General features: G+C 40.2%; 1 protein-coding gene across 4 annotated transcripts in view; it reads right to left on the reverse strand.

Annotated features, from left to right (window-relative positions):
- Armc8 (armadillo repeat containing 8) overlaps window positions 1-19,713 on the reverse strand; it is a 91,495-nt gene that overhangs the window by 49,801 nt on the left and 21,981 nt on the right. For 3 of the 4 annotated variants that reach the window (XM_055629689.1, XM_055629688.1, XM_055629692.1), the window contains exons 2-6: window positions 17,378-17,454; window positions 5,687-5,758; window positions 4,761-4,903; window positions 4,390-4,487; window positions 2,082-2,174 (exon numbers count right to left, since the gene is read on the reverse strand). In XM_055629689.1, coding sequence (XP_055485664.1) covers window positions 2,082-2,174; window positions 4,390-4,487; window positions 4,761-4,903; window positions 5,687-5,758; window positions 17,378-17,454 — 483 coding nt within the window. The remainder of the gene's footprint in view (window positions 1-2,081; window positions 2,175-4,389; window positions 4,488-4,760; window positions 4,904-5,686; window positions 5,759-17,377; window positions 17,455-19,713) is intronic. The other variant, XM_055629691.1, reaches the window with a different exon arrangement.

Below are 19,713 nucleotides of genomic sequence, written 5' to 3' on the forward strand. Positions count from 1 at the left end.
TGTGTGTGTGTGTGTGTGTGTGTGTGTGTGTGTGTGTGTGTGTGTGTATGTTGCCATAACTTCCACATGGCATGTCTATATCTTGTGCCTTACCTCTCCAGAATAAGGAAGGGGAAAAAGTCTAAGTCAGAGGTTCTCAACCTTCCTAATACTGCCACCCTTTAATACAGCTCATGTTGTGGTGACTCCCAACCATAAATTTTTTTTTCTTGCCGCTTCCTACTGTAATTGTGCTGCTGTTATCAATCATAATGTTAATATCTGATATGCTGGCTAGCTGAGACTTGACCAAGACTGAGAACTGCTGCTCTAGATGACTGAGAGAACAGCGAATGTGAGCTTGTGTGCAACATGAGGTTACAATCATACAAGGACACAACGCACTTACTGCCAGCCATGCATCCAGAATGGTGCACAGCATCCTTTATAACAACTTGGCAACAGTCTCAAGGCTCAGGCTTCACGCACATTTATTTCCCTTCCTCCCAGCTCATCTACACACCTGCAGATAAAATTATGGGCACTTCTCACTAGGTGCTCACTGTGTGATGGGCACTGCTATAAATGCTTTCACTCAATTATCTTGTTTGAAATACCTTTCTCATTATGAACACGGTGATAGAGACTATTATGGAGGAGCCAAGTAAAAAACAGGTTTCCTACAAATCTGTCTCAGTTTGGAATCCCATGAAACTAAAAAGCTTCTGTACAGCAAAGGACATTGAACTATGTGAAGAGGCAGCTACAGAATGAGAGAAAATATGTAACAGCTTAGTCATCTGACAGAGAATATACAAAGAAAAACTAAAAAAACTAAACAGAAAAACTAAACAGTAAGAAAATACTAGCCCAAACACTGGCGGAGATTATCAGAATGGCTGAGGAGAAAGAGGACTGCTCAAACACTTGCACCTCTCTGTTCTTCCTACTCTGAAGCCAGCCTTTCTGTGATATGAGGTGAGCTAATTATAATGTATTATTTTCTATTCTTCAAGATATTTCATACCTATACAAAGAAAGCTGGGCATTGTGGCCTACACCTATAAGCCCAGTACTCTGAAGGCTGAGCAGAAGGATCACTACTCAAAAACAGCCTAGGCTATTTAACAGGAACAGTGGTCAGATATGGTATGCACACCTTTAGTCCCCACACTCAGAGGTAGAGGTGGAGGCAGAGGCAGAAGAAGAGGCTGGCAGAGTATGAGGCCAGCCTGTCCTCAGAGTGAGTTCTAAGACAACCAAGGCTATCCAGTAAGATCCTATCTCAAAACAAACAACAAAAACCAGAACAGAGCAAAACAAACTGTAAATAGGCAAATGCATGTGCTTGCCTTACCCCGTTTTAACACAAAAAGTAGATATTAAATACACTGCTCAAACCCTTTAAATTGTTTTCACAATGTATCTCAGAGATCGTATCAGTACATGAGTTTTCTGAATGCTCTCCATAATTATTTTAAAAATTTCAGTCTCTTGATTTTTCTCTAAAGTCCAAACCTGTCTCTCAGTGTTCATACTAACAAAAGAACGCATGTCTTTGATCCCAGCACTTGGGAACACTTGCAGCAGCAGGTGGATCTCTGCGTTCAAGGCCAACGTGGTCTACAGAGTGAGTTCCAGGCCAGCCAGGGCTACACAGAGAAACTCTGCCTCAAAAAAACAAAACAAAACAAAACAACAACAACCTTTTAAATAAATAATCACCCACAGTTGTCTAAGAGTTTACTTAATATATAAAGCAAAGTGATTGGAGCCTTTTAAAAGCACAGAGACTGAGCCTTTCAGAGCCTGAGCACTCGAAGGACAGAGGAGGGCAGGACAAGGTGCTGCTGTTCTGCACTCTCCCGACTCTCAGACCTCATGCTAAGGCGAGGCTAGCATGCACTTCCTCTACATGAAAAGGTAAAAGCCCCCTGTAAGCACACAAACACACAGTATGCTGCAGTCACTGAGACCTACGCAACACTTATAGATGTCAGACACCACACTCACCCCCAAGTGTCACAGTCACCGCCAGAAGCAGGCCAGAGTGTGCGCCAGAGGGCACACACACATTTACAGAACATTTCTCTAGTTCTTACTTTGCAACAGTGTGAGAAGATCTGGCAGATATACTCCTGGGTGTAGCGGGACCTGCTCAGCAGCGCCATGAGGTGTGGTATCACCGTGGCATCCTGGATGGAAGGGAAGGAGCCGACAGCAACAAGAAACTTAGGCCTTAAGCATGCATGTGATAGTCTTTCTACAAGCAAGTACACAGCAAAGTTTCTTTCTTTTTTTTTTTTTTTTTTTTGAGACAGGGTTTCTCTGTGTAGCCTTGGCTGTCCTGGACTCCCTTTATAGACCAGGCTGGCCTCGAACTCATAGAGATCTGCCTGTCTCTGCCTCCTCCCAGAGGGCTGGGATTACTGGCGTGTGCCACCACACCCAGCTAAAGCTTATCTTAATGGTATTAACTCAAGTCTCTTTAAGGAACAGCAAAATAAAAGCACCATGGCCATCAGAACTGTTCAAGCATAGTATATGGAAAGATGTTTTCATAGTCATTCTTGAAAATAAAATATAAGAGAAGGAACTTAATTTCTTATAAGTAACCAAGGTTTCTCACTATAAAACAGCAGCATGGCAGAGGGTAGAAAAAAATCAATTCTGAAATCAAAATGTGATGGGGTGACTTATTAACACAGAAAAGAAATACTGTATAAAACAAATCTGACAGTTTGGATCTTGGGATGTTATAGTAGGCACCAGTAGCAGCTATAATGATGAGTTAGCTGTTTTCAATATACCCAAGACAGGACATTTCACAGATTAATAACTTCTCACATAAAGCCCACCACTGGGCTGGAGAGGCGGCTCTGTGGGTAAAGTGCCTGCTACGCAAGCAGCCATCTTAAGCACAAGACTGAGGAGTTCAGATTCCAGGACCCACAGAAAAGCCAGGTAAGCATGGCAGCCCGCCAACGATCCCAACGCCAGGAAACAGAGAGGGTGGTCTCCAAAACAGGCCAGCGGGCTAGACTAGCTCAATCCATGGGCTCTGGGTTCAATATACAAGTTGGACAGCAACTGAGGAAGACACCCAATGTCAAGTTCTGTCCTCAGACGTGTAAAGGCACCAATGTGCACACGTGCGCACACACAGTCAAGCACACCGCTCACAAACACACACACACACACACAGAGAAATATTTTATAGCCCATTATCTTGCCAACATGGTGGCAAAAAAAAAAAAAAAAAGAGAGAGAGAGAGAACCCTGCTGCCAGGTTTTCCAAGATCTCCTTTTATTTGTAATGCAAGAACAACTACAAACTGAAACAGACATTTTAGATTGAACCAGACAAAAAAGAAAACTTGGCTCAAGCTTCCCAGTAAAAGTGGGCTACAGTCCAGAGCCATGCATACGTACACATGTGCACACACGTTTCCAAAGGATCTGAGTCTGCAAGCCTGGGGAGGACCTGTGAGACCGAAACCTAACTAATTTCCCAAAGAACCCATGCTGGTCTGCAGACAAAAGCAGAAGGTGAGGAAGAAAGGACGCCAGAGACACATAGAGCTATGCAGGAAAACAGAAGCTGTTAATTCCCTGAAAGCGGAATCTCTGCCCCTTGCCTGCGTGTTAGTATGACTCTCTGTAGTGAAAAACAAAATGAAAAATGTAAATCCTCAAAACAACCAGGAAAGTCCAAAAGGTTAAGAGCAAGTAGAGGTTAGTCTGACCAGGTTCCAAGACTGTTCACTTCTAAGCTGCTCCCTCCTTTTTTCTCCACTGCTCTCTGATTCACCAATGTTTTCCAACAACCCCCAATCCATTTCCTCATGTGTGTTTCTGTCAATTGATTTCTGTATCTGTAGTTCACACACGATAAAGAGAACAAGGAAGTTACATAACTGCCCTCAATTACCTGTCAGACAAGTAGGACTCCAAATAGAAAGCCCCCCTTACTCACTGTGCTGTCTGTATTTAGTGTCTGAGTAGCTTCCAACAGCCAGCCTCTACCCAGTCCAGTCAGCTAGGTACACTGAACAGTTCTGAGGCTTCCGAACCCCACCCCACTGCCGTCCTGACAGCTAATACTTTACTGTCTCTATGATATAAAATTGCCAAGGCATAAAACTGAAATGTTTCATAATTTAGAAAAACATACTCCCTTAATTTATATAATCAACCCACAGAAATAAGCCTTTAAAAACAGCTTGTAAGTTCTCAAAATGTGTAACTATCACTCACTTATTTTCAAAGCCTAGAACATTTAACATTCCAAGTAAACAGAAAGTCAACTGCTTGGTGAGATTTCCACATCTAACATTTAGGGTGAAGTAGCAAGTTAGAAATACACTGAGAATTTAACTATGACACACACCCCACATCCCCCAAACTCACTGTATACAACAGCTCCTCTGGAGTGACAGGGCTGGTGAAGATTGTCCGTAGACATCGGAGGCAAGCTTCAATGAACTTTAGGTCTGGGGACAGTAGTCCTAGGAAGAGAAACACGTGTGAGGCACATTTCTTTGTTGTTTGTTTGGGTTTTGTTTTATTTTTTTGAGACAGGGTTTCTCAGTGTAGCCTTAGCTATCCTGGAACTCATTCTGTAGACCAGGCTGGCCTCAAACGTACAAAGTTCCTCCTGCCTCTGCCTCCCAAGTGCTGGGATTAAAGGCATGTGCCACCACTTCCCAGCATGAGACAATCTTTCAACCAGAATTTACAACACTGTAAAAAGAATATGTAAAAACTGCTTCCCTACATACCTTGTAGTAAGGCAGGGATAATATGGCAGTCTAGTAGAGACTTAACATTGTTTTCTGTGCCCATTGCAAGACTCCCTAACACCACTGCACATTCAGTTTTCAGCTCTGTGCTTGAGGTTTCTTGTTGAAGCAAATACAACAATCTAAAAAATAAAGGGGGCTTGGTAAACAGACTGTAAAACAAAAAGTCGTCAATAATCTAAAAGAACAGTGTAATAAAGGCAATGTGGGAATTATATCCCACAAAATAAAAATATGGTTGACACAATCAAAAGGCAGAGTTGTAGAACACACTCCCAACTGAGAGACAAAAATCTAACAGATTGTCTTATTCTGTACAAATAAATATCTCCGTTTACCCGAACTATAAATCTGAAAGTTGCACACAAACGGTCTCTGTAGAAACAGCACCATCCCCCATGTCATCCCTTCAGGAGCTGAAGACTCCAATGCCAAGTTCTATTGAATCTTAAATGCAAAGTAGAAATGGACCTTGAATTCAGAGTAGTAGAACTAAGAGGGCCTCTTACTGATTTTCTTAATGAAAATGTTCCGAGTTCTTGTGAAGTGCTCTGTGAATAAAAAGTTTTCTCTTCGTTCTATCGTCCCATGCCAGCTTGAGCCAGCTTTGCCAAAGAATTAATCCCAAGTCCTCAACCTCTACCACTTAGGGCCATGTATCCCGTGAGCCCCGATGTCCCTGAAACACACGCATGCGCACACACACAAGCACATATAAACACACACACACACATTTATGTGTGAACATGTCCTTAGAAATGGTTACTGTACTTTAAGGCATTTATTTTAAAATTTTATTTAAAAAAAAAAAAGCAAGAATGATAAGTGCGGGGATTCTTATATTTGAAGAAGGACATTAGAAACTTGGCAGGACTGGCAAAAAATAAGTTAGATAGCAAACATACCTTGGGACAGCTCCTAAAACGATGAGGTTGGCTTTCTGTTTATTGTTTCCAATTACAGCATTTTTCATGTCTCTGAATTCAGGGGAAGAAAAAAAAAAAAAAAACGTGTTTAGACACTGTAGGGAAATAGCAAAGACCAACTGATTCCACTTTATCATGCAATAAACCAAGTACAGAAATAAGTTACAAATCCCAAGCCCACGCTAGCCAGCCAGAGTGCTGAAGAGAGGGACATGTGCTAACTGGCTGTGGAACTGTACAACAGCAAGCAAAAGTCTTGAGTAATGGCTAAAACTTCCACTAAAAACAAGCTGGATTCCTCTAACACAGGCAACAATCCTTTGAATAAAATGGAGTATATTAGGCCACTTTAAACACAACTCTGGGAATGGATGACAAACAAAGAGCTAGTTAGAACATACCTGACTCTGCAGCAAGCACCACTATGTTCTACTTCCCGTCTGACCTTAGAACCATTAATTCTCTATTAGCACTCAGCAACATTTCTGGGGATTCACATTCATTCTCATATATTCCCATATATCCATTCATATTTACTCTTCCATGTGTTTGTGTATGTACGCGCATGCATGTGTTTGCTTCAGGAAACAGGAAGATATTAGAACGAGGAAGATGGTCTTAAGTGGTAGAGCGCAAGGATCTGGGGAATAATTATTTGATCCTAATGTTTTAATGTGGCATTTTCCCTCCTCCTCTAACTCCTCCTCCACTTCCTCCTGTTCCTTCTTCTTTGAGTGTGTGTGTGTGTGCGAGTGTGCATGTGTGTGTTTGTGTATTCGTGTGTGCATGAGTACAGGTGCCTACAGAGGCCAGAAGGTGTCCAATCTCCTGGATTGGGTGTTACAAGTAGCTGTGATCCTCCCAACATGGGTGCTGGGCATCACACTCAGGTCCTCTGGAAAAGCAGCGAGCACTCTTAATCACTCCCATCTATTTCTCCAGCCTCTGAACATTTCTTATGGTTCTACTTTATCTGTTTGATTTTCTTATTAGCTGTACCCCTTTGGGGTTTGATTGTTTTTTAATGGCTTCCTTAAAATTTCAATGCAGTATTTAATTTCTTACACTTAGTTTTCATATGCTATCCCAGTTATCATCAGAATAGACTGTGAATACAGTTCCATGCTGTTCTTTCTGTGTACTGTTAGAGCAAATATATCATCTTTTGATTTAAAGCAAATGGCATGGGAAGGGGAGGGATCGGGCAGTGGAGGGTATGGCAGACAGAGAGTACTGGGAGAGACAACTGGAATGGGGAGGGAGGCATCTCTGGGATGAGCTAGATACCTAGGGCAATGGAAACACCCAGGAATCTATGGATCACCCTATCTAAGACTCCTAGCCATGGGGGGATATGGAGCCTGAACTGGCCATCTCCTATAACCAGGCAAGACTTCCAATAGAGGGAGTAGGACACCAACCCAGCCACAAACCTTTGATCTACAATTTGTCTTGCCTACAAGATGTGCTGGAGTAAAGATGGAGCAGAAATTGAGAGAATGGCCAACCAATGACTGGTCCAGCTTGAGACCCACGCCATATGGAGGAGCCCAACCACTGACACTGCTAATGATATTCAGCTATACCTGCAGACAGGAGGCTAGCATAACAGTTATCAGAGAGGCTTCACCCAACAACTAATGGAAACAGATGCTGACACCCACAGCCAAACATTAGGCAGAGCTTGGGGAATCTGGTGGATGAGGGGGAGGATGGATTATAGGAGCCAGAGGGGTCAAAGACAGCACAAGAAAACCTACAGAATCAACCACCCAAGCCCACAGGGGCTCACAGAGACTGAATCGCCAACCAGGGAGCATGCATGGGACTGACTAGGCCCTTTGCACATATGTAGTAACAGCTGTGTAGCTGGGTCTACATGTGGGACTTCGAACAGTGGGAACAGGAGCTGCCTCTGACTACACTGCCTGCCTTTGAGACCGCTTCTAGCCTCAATAGGAGACAATGTATCCAGTCTTACTACAAGATATGCCAGGGCTAGTTGATATCTATGGGAGGTCCCCACTTTTCTGAAAAGAAAGGAAGAGTGGATGAGTGCACCTCTGTGGGGTGCAGAGTAAAGACTGGAAGGAGAGATGTAAAGTTAATTAATTAATTAATTAAAAAAGAAAAATGGTATTTTCCCATAGTGTTTGTATCACATAAATAAAAGTTTGTTTTTGGTTTTGATTTTTAAGTAAAAGTTAAACATTGTGGAAACTGAGAACCAGTTCAGCACACTCACTGTATCTGAGTCATCAGCACCACACAGCTGTCTCAGGACACCCTGGCAGCTCTCGAAACCAGCTACCTCAGGGGCTTCTCCTGTAGCCAGACCTGAGCATCTACATATTAGAGCACTATAAATCTTATGTGAACTCTAAAAAGGGAAGGCATTACTTTCTTGTCTGCAGTAACTATTTTGAGTAGGTGTTGTTACTTTGAACCGCAACCTTGCAGGAGAGTGTAATGATGTCACCAAATAATAATGGGAAATTAGGTCAGGGAGTGTTAAGACCACTGTCAGGTGGCACTCAGATTCGGCTCATCCTTTTTTTTTTTTTTTTTTTTTTTTAATCCCAAAATATACCCCCCTAAAAACTTTTGCTTCTTCCTGTTTTAGGTAACAGAGGTTTATAACGTATAAGAACATTTTTCAATCTTGAAAGTTACAATCCTAGAAAAAAAATTATGGAGCTGGCAAAACATTATCCAGTAGAAAAATGGGGTGTGTGTGAAAGTTAAAAACAAACAAACAAACAAACAAACAAACACCCAACTCAACAAATGAGTACATATTTCCAACCCCAAGCACATTTACTGGCAAGGAGAATAGCTCTATGACAGAGAGCTTGCCTTAGATGCTCAAGACCCTGGGTTTAAACCTCAGCACCTAATTAAGATACACAAAAAGCATTTACTAAGCATCTTCTATAATTATCTTCTTCAGTATCACAGGGGGATCCTCATGTGTTTAAGAGATGTGCTGAAAGCTGATGTCACCACACATTTCGGAATGGTATTTTTATGTAGAGGCAAACACTGGAACTTCAGGCTTTTCCATTAGCTCAATATCTGAGGGTAAGTCTTTCAAAGACTGATCTAATCCTCTGTAAACTTTCCCTCAGATCCTCTGGATGGTTTAAAACAGGTAACTACCTATTCATTATGAGCTTATTAGGCTGAATGGGATTTATTAAGTTTTTTTTTTCTTTTTAACCAAGTTCTAATATACAATTCTACAACAGTAAAATACCAAGACCTCAGTAAAGAGCAGTTAGTGAGAGACTGCACATCTTGGCTCCTACTTCCTACTTAAGCCTACTGTTTTCTCTTAGTGACAGCTCTGAGCCCCTGCCATTCTAGCCTAGCAGCTGGTGGTGCGCTTTCATCACCTCCCATCCTTAGTGTCCTCTACCTGCCTGTGCTAAGCGCAGCACACCTGCACCATCCTAGGCAGCTGCTGCGCCTCCTCATGCCAGGTGCTACAGAATCCTCAATCCTGTTCCTCATCTCCCGTCACCCTTCCAAACTAAGCAAAAATTGATGGTCTATCCCTACAATACTTTGTGAACCCATTCCAAATATCTGAAAGTAGTGTGTCACAGACAAAAGACACAGATGCATATGCGCGCGCGTGTACACACACACACACACACACACTGACAAAACCAATTTTCTAATTCTCTTATAGTTTGTATCAATGTCTAAGAATAAAAGATTGTTTGCTTTGGCTCCAGTAAGTAAATATACCCATGTTAGACAGGCATGTTAAAAACCAGCAAATTAAATAGGTTAAATATATTCAGTTGTTAATTTAATGACCTAGCAAGTCATTTTCATGAAACTGTTAAAACAAAAAGAGATGACAGTCACCCCATTTAAGGATAGTAGAATCTGTCAGTCTACCTGTTATCAACTACTCATCTCTTTCCTCAATCTTCTGTTCTAAGACTGATGTCAATTTCACTCCACACAGGGTGACCTGGCAGCTCCAGGTTTAGGTAGGGGTCCCTCTGGAAGCCTATAACTGGAGCACAGTCATCACTTTCTTAGGACATAAGTCCATTCTCTTTACAGGCAAGAATGTAAGTCTGACCTGTCACTATATGGATTACAACTTATAATTCTTTAAAATGTACCCCAGAGAAACAAGTTTACAAAAGTCAAACCCAGTGAAGACATCAGTATAACAAAATTGTGCCATCCAGCCATCCATCTTTAAAGTTTACATAGTACTTCATACCTACTACTCTATTTCATCTTCATGGCAGCTTTGGGTAAGATTAACCACGTTTCACAGAGGAGAAAGCTACAGCTCGGGTTTGTGTGTTTGCTTGTTTTTGAGAACTAACTCCCAAATTAAATGGCAGATCTAAGTATGTCACCAGGTTAAAGTTTACACTTGTGTTCCAGCACTGAAGAGGATCATGAGTTTAAGATCAGCCTAGACTACATAGTGAGTTCCAGATGGACTACTCAGGGAGACCCTGTTTCAATAAAATCAAAAATAAAACAAAGCAAAACAAAAGAACCAATTCATGTCTTCTATGACAGATTTTTTCCATTTCCTTCTACACATGAGGCCTTAATAGCAACATGATAAGAAAGAAAAAATAAATTTGGTATCTTTCTTTTTTATTTTTTCTATGTCTGTATACAAAATAAAAGCATTTCTAATTTTTAGTTAGACAACCTTTTCCCAGGAGATCAAAAAACAAAAATAAAAACAAAACAAACAACCAAAGAAAAAAACACACACACAGTCTCGACTATCTATCGTGTTTATTATGGCAGTGGAGAAGGGGGATATGCATGATTTATGTTCTTCTGAAAGTCCACAGTTACTTCTTGAGCTCAGCACTGTACGAGGTGTTACAAAGACTGTAAAACATCACATAACTGGACACCTAGTCTAAAGAGTTACAATCTACTGAAGAGACAAAATATTATTAACAGTGTAAGGCCAGCCAAATTATAAGTTCAGTATTTATAGTGAAAGTTTTAAAATGTAGATGATAAACTTCAAAAAATTTTGAGGCAATGGGGGGGGGGAATTAAATTGAACTATAGAACCTCGTCAGAACCTTGGTAAGCAGATTGCAAGAGCAAAAGAAAAGCCAGTTCATAGATTATGCTAGACATGAAGGGGATATATTCTAGGGGCAACTACAAGGAACCTTCACTGAAAAAATACAGTTCACTTTAGGATGGCAAGAAACAAAGTGACAGGGAGAAGGGAAAGACTTAAGAGAAGGGAATAACTGTTTTCTTTTTTAATTTTTTTTTTTTTTTTTACAATTTATTCATTATATATCCCGACTGAAGCCCCCTCCCTCAACTCCTACCAGTGCCCCCCTCCCTCTTCTCTTCATCCCCTTCCCCTGGTCCAATGAAAGGGGACGTTCTCTTCCTCTGCCATCTGACCCTAGCTTATCAGCCTTATCAGGACTGCCTGGATCCTCTTCCTCTGTGGGCTCAAAAGGCTGCATCACCAGGGGCAAGTGATCAAAGAGCAGGCCATCAAGTCATGACATAGGCAGCCCCTGCTCCCCTTACTCAGGAGCCCACATGGACACTGAGCTGCCAATAGGCTATATCTGAGCAGGGGTCTAGGTCCTCTCAAAGCATAGTCCTTGGTTGGTGCATCAGTCTCTTCAGGAACCCCTGGGCTCAGGTTATTTTTAGTTTTGTTGGTCTCTTTGAAGGGTTCCTGTACCCTCCATGTCCTTCTGTGTCCCCCCAACCCCCTTCTTCCATAAGACTCCCTGCACTCTGTTTCAAGTTTGGTTGGGTTGGGTAGAGCCTTTCAGAGGACCCTCTATGGTAGGCTCCCATCCTGTTCCCTCTCTTCCACTGCAATCCTCTACAATAAAAGATCTTCTGGTGGTATCTGACTGGGGAATACCTGTTTTTGGTCACAGAAATTGTAATGTTAGCTCACAAGCCAATAGCCTGCTTCTAGGTTGCCTAGCAACATTGTCATCACCTGCCACCAGTGTGCAAGATAAAGGCAGCCTGCCAATTCTCTCGTATTCTCTCTCTCTGGCTCTGGCCCTTTTTCACTGACTTTCTCGGTTTCTCTCCTTTTGGGGGCCCCTCCCTTTCCTGCTTTCATAAAAACTTCTTTCCTTATATTAAATATGTTGTGGCAGATTTCTTATGATAATAGAAGTGGCATGAAGAAAGCAGTAAGCTAAATGTAAGGTAAGGTAAGCTAAAGGAAGGTAAGCTAAACATAGACAGGTTGGTATGCTGACAAGACCGAAGTCAAGAGGGGCAACTAAGTGTTTGACACCAGTCATCACTGTGGTTCTTCATAATCAGATAAAAAGAAACTGTGTATGCAGTTACCTGACTCCCATCAGGATTTTGAATCCACTAGACAGAAGCTGTACTCACTATTATGCACACACACAGCACAGTGAGAGGCATTTGGCAGGTGCTCAACTCTTGTTTGGGGACAACAAAACAGAGGAAGCCTAAAGAAGAAATCCCTCAGCAAGACAAAATTCTACTCTGATTTCAGACACACAAAATTAAAGCTGAAATAACAACATGTACAGTAAGGCAGTGACAGGTGGATCTCTGTGAGTTCAAGGCCAGCCTGGTCTACAGAGCAAGCTCCAGCACAGCCAAGGCTGTTACACAGAGAAACCCTGTTTCAAAAAACACTAACATATGTTTTAGAGATAGTCCATTTGGGGAGATGGAGGAATTGATATTAAAACACTACAAATGAACCTTAATGGGCTTGCTAGGTAAAGAGTTCACCTAGATTTGCAACTTTGCACACCAATGATTGGCTTTAGGAAACAGTTTTACATGGAGATTAAACTTTCTGCTTTACTTCCTTTTACTTTGCTCTGAAAAATAATTAAAGACAAAGGGCTCAAATATTAAATGCCATGTATACTGCCTAACAAGCATACATTTAATTCAGAGAACACAGAGAAAAGTAAACAGTACACTTTGCTGTTAAAATAGTGGCAAAAATCTAGAGCTCCTGAAGAAACAAAGTTTCAATCAGGAATAAGCCTATATTTATTTCTAAATAATCAAAGCATAAAGTTGAGCTTAAAACCTATCACCTAAAAATAAACACTAAGGTTGGAGTTGCACACTAAAAATCAGCTATCCAAGTTCATCTGAACCAATGTTATTTCTCAATTACTGAGCACTAAAAGCTATGATCTGAATATAAGGTTTGGCCCACTTACAAACTCTTACTAGCAAGGACAATAAGCTGTAAAAATATCCCACATATTTGTAGATAGCTAAGAATAAAGGAACATCTTCAAAATGAAAGTAATATAATAAGACATCTTATTAAATTAAATCATCCAAGTAGGATGAGGTTTCAATTTCTAAGCATGGCTAAAGAATGAGATACATATATTCACATCCCCATTAAATAATATTTATATCAGACTAACAACTAGCCATTTGTCAGCTGCTACACTAACTAGAATTCAAGGACTAGGGAGAACGCTTAACCAGGATCAATCCTTAGCACCATAAAAAAATTTAAAAAGGAGATCAATGATGATTTATTACTTCTAAGTTTGAATTAAGAATCATTTCCCCCCCTAGTTCTGGGGTCAAACACAGGCCCTGTGTATGCTAAACAAGTCCCCTCTAGCACTAAGCTGCATCCGTGGGTCAAGGAAGCTGATTTTACAATGCTAATCTGCTCAAGTCCACTTCAACACTTACCATACTCCTACCACATGTGCAAACAGAACAGGCCTTAGAACTGGGGGAATTTAGCTCACTCTTATGAATTACTGTGATACAGAGAATTCAAATGTAATTTCAGATACTTACATAATACTAAAATATTTTACACTAAATATTTAATTTTTCTATAGCATCTTACAGCTCCTTAATAACAAATAAATATTATTTTTAGAATTCTTTTATTTACTGATAATTTCATATATCTACACAATATATCTTGATTATACCTATCCCTAATGAGTGACTTTGCAAGTTAAATACATTTTTTATTCCAACAAGGTTTCACTCACCGACTAGGTAACAAGCTCATTCATGCTCTGGATTATCTACAAAGCTTTCTGTATGCACAGTTATGCCACTACTTATAGGTTACAATGAAAATGCATTGCTTACCTTTAATTTCTTCAGTTTTTTTCCTGACAGTATGTTATTTATGTTCATAATCTTTTGTGAGAGAAAATAAATTTAATGCAGCTAGAAAAATGAAACTCTGGTTGACTTGCAGACTAGTCTATAGTTCTTATCCATTCTCCTCTAGTTCTCCACTTGCACATTTTAGATTTGTAACTTTACTTCAGTTATCTAGTCGTCCCCTGACCAGCAGGCTATTTTTGGTTGGTTCTAGTCTAGATATTTCTCTCTAGATACCTACTGTATCCAATATAGCTTCTGTGTGATTTTATAAAAATGTGTACACAAAGGAAAAAATTATGCACCTTCTTAAATATCACTGTGGTTCCCTTTTTCCTCTATCGATATTGTACTGAATAATATATTTTAAAAAAATGAATAAAATGTTAAAAATATAATTCACGTTTTACTCCATTATTTGTTATAATTTTCAGATGGTGACATTGTTCAAGAGGTAATTCAGGAAGCATAAATATTTGTATGTAGAAAAAAGAGCTTTACATAAATCAGAGTGAATATGCCTCTATAAAGCTAGCTCCACTGTGAAATAGCGAGGAAAGCAATGGTTACTGATGTAAGCAGCCACTAGAACCAGAACATGTCAGCGCTTGCACTGTCTTGTCTGAATGAAATATTCCAGTTCCTCTCCCTCTTCTCTTCACTTCAGTTTGGACTATTTTGATTTTTTTTAATATTTTTATTTGTAATTGTTTTTAATAATTTATTTTATTTTATGTGCATTAGTGTGAAGGTGTCAGATCCCTTGGAATTGGCGGTATAGACAGTTGTGAGCTGCGATGTGGGTGCTGGGAATTGAACCCGGGTCCTTTGGAAGAACAGACAGTGCTCTTAATCACTGAGCCATCTCTCCAGCCCTTATTTTGATTTTTTAGCTTGAACTTTCCTTTCTCCTTTCTGAAGAGTCCTATCTTTTTCTTCTTCTTCTTCTTCTTCTTCTTCTTCTTCTTCTTCTTCTTCTTCTTCTTCTTCTTCTTCTTCTTCTTCTTCTTCTTCATCATCAGTTGAAGAAAGGCTTTGATTAGGAGTGAAATACACACATACAGCAAACACAGAGAGAAAGAACTCTGCAAAGCAGAGGGGAGACTCGGGAAGTCAAAGCCTCCTCATATTATTTTCAAAGTTATTTTAAACTTGGCCAATAACAACTGGCCACGTAAGTGATAACTAGTGGTATCCGTAATGGGCACTAAATTTTATATTTCTGAATTACTTCTCAAAACAACCTGGCAGTATAGGTGGGTATTTTCTCTGTAAGAAGATAATAAAGGTTAAGGAAATTGAGTAATTGGCTCAGGCACACAGCTAGGAAAGGACCGCACCAGGAAATGTCACAACCAGAGATTTAACTTCCTGTTGGCTAACTCCAATGCCCATGCTCAATCCAGGGCTCCATATAAACAGCTTGAGGGAGCGGGATACAGCTGGGACACAGAGTTAACAAATTGTAACTAAAAAGAAAAATAAAAATTAAAAAAAATAAAAATAAAAATAAATAAATAAACAGCTTTCTTCTGTCTACCCATCCTAACAGCTAACCCTGTCTGAGACTGAAACTTTTTCAAGGGCACTAAGGCTATGTCACATATGACACCTAAGCTGTTTTGTTACACTTCAGTGTTCCTCCTGTTCCTCCATTTCTTAGTCTTGAACTCTCTTACTTGCCAACTTTTGGAGAGCTATAATAGTCTCTGGTAAATTAAAAATTCCCTGAAAGTGACAAGCAGCACCTCAGTTACTTTCTTGCATCATATATAACCCAAGGTACACGTTTATCTAGTAAGGCCCAGCTTTCTCCTAGTGAGCAGTAGAAAGTATCACCCAGTACATACTGAGCACTCAGTAAGCATTTTCAACTAACCTGAAGAATCCTTAGGAATATTCAGTATCGTCCGTCCAGAGACTGATCCACTGCGGGAGTGTCTGCCTGTCTGCCTACAGAGCAACGTTATTTAAACTTAACCTTTCCACTAATTTTCCTGTGTAGTCATGACCAAAACTAAATTACCCAATGGAGGCTTTCATACCACTTTTTCTGAACACTCAAACTAGTCTTTAAAATAGCTGATGAAATCATCATAAATTCTCTCAGTTAAGGGGACAAAAGGGAAGAGGGAATTATTTCTTCTTGTTTCTCTAAAACAAAGGGCAAAAATATTTTAAGTGAGCCCCAGCCAGCTTTCCTGGCTCTGGGGAAGAATTACAGTCAAGGTGCTGCAGAAATGGCTCAGCAGTTAAAAGCACTTACTGCTCTTGCAGAGGCCTGGGTTCAGTTCCCAGTGCCCACAGTGGCTGGCTCACAACCCAACAACCTCCTCTGTCTTCTGCAGGCATTTGCAAGCATAAAGTGCACATATATACACTCAGGCACACACACATACACGTAAGTTTTGGTTGGATTTCGGTTTTTTGGTTTTGTTGTTGTTGTTCCCAGACAGGATTTCTCTGTATATCCCTGGCTGTCCTGGAACTCACTTTGTAGACCAGCTTGTCCTCAAACTCATGGAGATCCGCCTGCCTCTGACTCCCGAGTGCTGTGATTAAAGGTGTGTGCCACCACAGCCTGGCCAAATGTAATTTTTTTTATAAAGAACTATAGGCAAAAGAAAGGCTATAAACAAAGCATCTACACTTACCTTGACTGAGCAAGAATAAAGTGTAAAGTACTATTTCACTGAAAATGTTAATAAGGAAAAGAGAAAAGGAAAGTCATCTATTTGCCTGGTGGTTGCCCAAAATGCAATTCATCCTCAACCTCTTTTGAGCCTTGTTCCTTGTACACAATTGAGGCCTGTAGTTCCTGTGCTTTCCAATTCCACAAGCAGCCTTCGGCTACATCTCCTTCCTTAGAATTGATGTATTAAAAGTAAAAGCCACTGAATCTCAAAAGGAGAGAAAATTAGCCTTCCAGTCACTTGACATCTTATCCCACCTTTCTAACTTCAATTTATAATCACCTATAATGTGCTGATTAAAAATGTCCCCCCCTTATTGAAGATCAAAGAACTCTGAAGAAACGACATACACAAGCTCTTTGTTATCAAAAACCTAAATTTTTCTAATGACTGCTTTCTAAATGTTGATATTTAAGTTTCCAGCACAGGGAAATTTTGATGACAGTTGATTAAAAAAAAAAAAAAGCAAAACAACATCAACATAATCCTACTAACTTATTCTCCCACTACTTTCCAATTATTAGCCATCAACTTTTTTTTATTTTGCTTTTATTGCTATTTAAAGCAAAAGCATTCTCCAAAGGAAACATTTTAAACAGAAAACAAGTATTCTACAAAAATTTGAGGCCAGTCATATTAGTTAATAATTATCAACAGACAAAACCTTTATAATAAAATAGTCATGAATGTCAAGCAATTATCTCATAAATGAAGCCAAGTGTACGAAGAGAGGTTATACCTACATTTTCATAATTATAATATTTGGCAAATTAAAACATGAAGACAAACACGACTTTGATAAGAGTCTTAAATGCATGCTACTTACCTGACACCTTGGAGAACTTTCTGGGGATCAGGGTCAAATAGCCTGTCGACATAGTGGCGACTGCTAGCTGTTACTTCCTAGGAAGTAGGAAAAAAGACAACATCTGAAACCATGCAAATCACAAATCGTAGCATCACCCACAACATTAAATCTCAAACAGTCTCCCCTAAGGAAGAGCATGGGTTCCTTCCAGAACATGTTTTATTGGCTCCCTTACTGACATACTAATATAAGTAGGGAATTTTTTTTATTTTTATTTTTTTTGGTTATCAAAATAATTAAAAACTACAGTGTTCAACTCAAGATGCCAATGATCAATTTTTTTTTTTTTTAAGAGCACCCAATTTAAAAAAAAAAAAAGGTCAGTCCATAAAACACTCAAGTTTGGTACTGAAACTGGTAGAATAATTTAGGAAATCAAAGACACATAACTCAGTTCATTTAAAAGTTAGAACTACAGATGAGACCGGACAAGCTAGGGTCAGAGGAAAGGGAGGAGGACCTCTCTTATCCGTGGACTTGGAGAGGGGCATAGGAAAAGATGATGTGGGAAGGGTGGGATTGGGAGGGGAGGAAAGAGGGGATACAAAGTGAATAAACTGTAATATAAAAAATATAAAAAATAATTAAAAAAAAAAGTTAAAACTAAAAGGGGAGATACTATTTTTGCAATCAGTCTTTTAAATAGCTCTGAGAAAGACCTGGGATAAACTGTAAGTTAGGGGAGAAAAAGGACACCCAGCACTCACTAGAAACACAACTAGCCACTAAGCCCTTTGTGCTGAGCCCCACAAGCTGTCAGCAGGAGAGCTGGGAATGAGTGCTCTCCACTGGCAGCTGGAGGATGTGTGTGTGTGTGTGTGTGTGTGTGTGTGTGTGTGTGTGTGTGTGTGACCAAGGGCCCAAGCTTCTGCCTAGTACACACTACAGGAGGGAACAGCTTCTGCCCAGTGACAGAGAGGGCAGTGCAAGGAAGTCCCTCAGACGCAGGGAGTGTTACTGTTAACACTGTAAAGATAAGGGGCTGGAGAGATGGCTCAGGGGTTAAGAGCACTGGCTGTTCTACCAAAGGTCCTGAGTTCAATTCCCAGCAACCACATGGTGGCTCACAGCCATCTATAATGAGATCCGGTGCCCTCTTCTGGCATGCAGAAGAATATACATGCAGGCAGAATAATGTATAAATAATAAATAAATCTTAAAAAAAAAAAGATAAAAGCACAAATGGCACTGCGGTAGTAGCAGTTCCTCAGAAAGAGAACTAAAAGTCAAGGCAATTCATAACCCAAAACAGCCGTCTAGTCTGAACTGGATGGCACTTGGTAGAGCTGGAATACAGAAGCAAGGGAAGCCAGGCAGCAAACACTTACAGACCCAGATGCAGAGAGGCCAACACAGAAGGAGGCAAACCCCAGCTACACAGTAAACCTCTCTCTCAAAAAAAGAGTAGTCAGGGAAACACTTTGCACTATGGGATGTGCTCTTTTTATTATGCAATTTCTTATGATACTTATTTTGTTGGGTGTTCTTTTACACTTAATTTTCAATATGTATTGTTATTTAAAATAACGTATTGAAAACTAGAAAAAAGCACTTTTGTCCCCTGCTCGTTTTCTCTTATCTGCTGGAATGTGTTCATGTACTACTGCTATCAATCAGCAATCAGGTGTTACTGGGAGAAAGAAATTTTTACAGTGTCCTTAGAATCTCAAATAAGTAGAAGAGTGAACCGCCACAGTACAGTTCTAGCTTAGATTTCTACACCACTATTAACACTGCAGAACTACCCAGACTCTTAACTTTGCAGATAAAGAAGTAATCAGTGTATATTTTCGTACTCCATTTATAAAAACCCAAACAGCAAAAAAATAAAAATTATTATGTCCTCCATGATCATTAAAGCACCTGCTAGAGTCTGTTTTCCTCAAAAATAACAGGATCGGGGGAGGATTCTAAACAGCTCTCTGTTCCTCTTCCTTGTTTACAAGCTTCTTAGGCTCATCATGGGCTATCTGATCAAAATAATGTTAGCTAAGTGAGGCTACAGGCAACTACAAGAATAAACAATGGAAGACTACATTAGTAGCAATGGGTTTACAGAGCTGAAGATGGCTCAGTGATTAAGAACACTCACAGCTTTTGCTACGGTTCAGCTCCCAGCACCCACATGGTGGCTCATAACTAGCTATAATTTCAGTTCCTGAAGATATGACACCCCTTCTGACCTCTGCAGGTACCAGGTACGCATGTGGTGCGTAAACATACATGCAGGCAAAAAAGAGAGAAAGAAAGAGGAAGGAAGGAGGGAGGGAGGGAGGGAGGGAGGGAGGGAGGGA

The sequence above is a fragment of the Psammomys obesus genome, unplaced genomic scaffold, assembly GCF_907164565.1.
Source record: "Psammomys obesus unplaced genomic scaffold, mPsaObe1.curated_primary_1811, whole genome shotgun sequence".
Classification (NCBI taxonomy): Eukaryota; Metazoa; Chordata; class Mammalia; order Rodentia; family Muridae; genus Psammomys; species Psammomys obesus.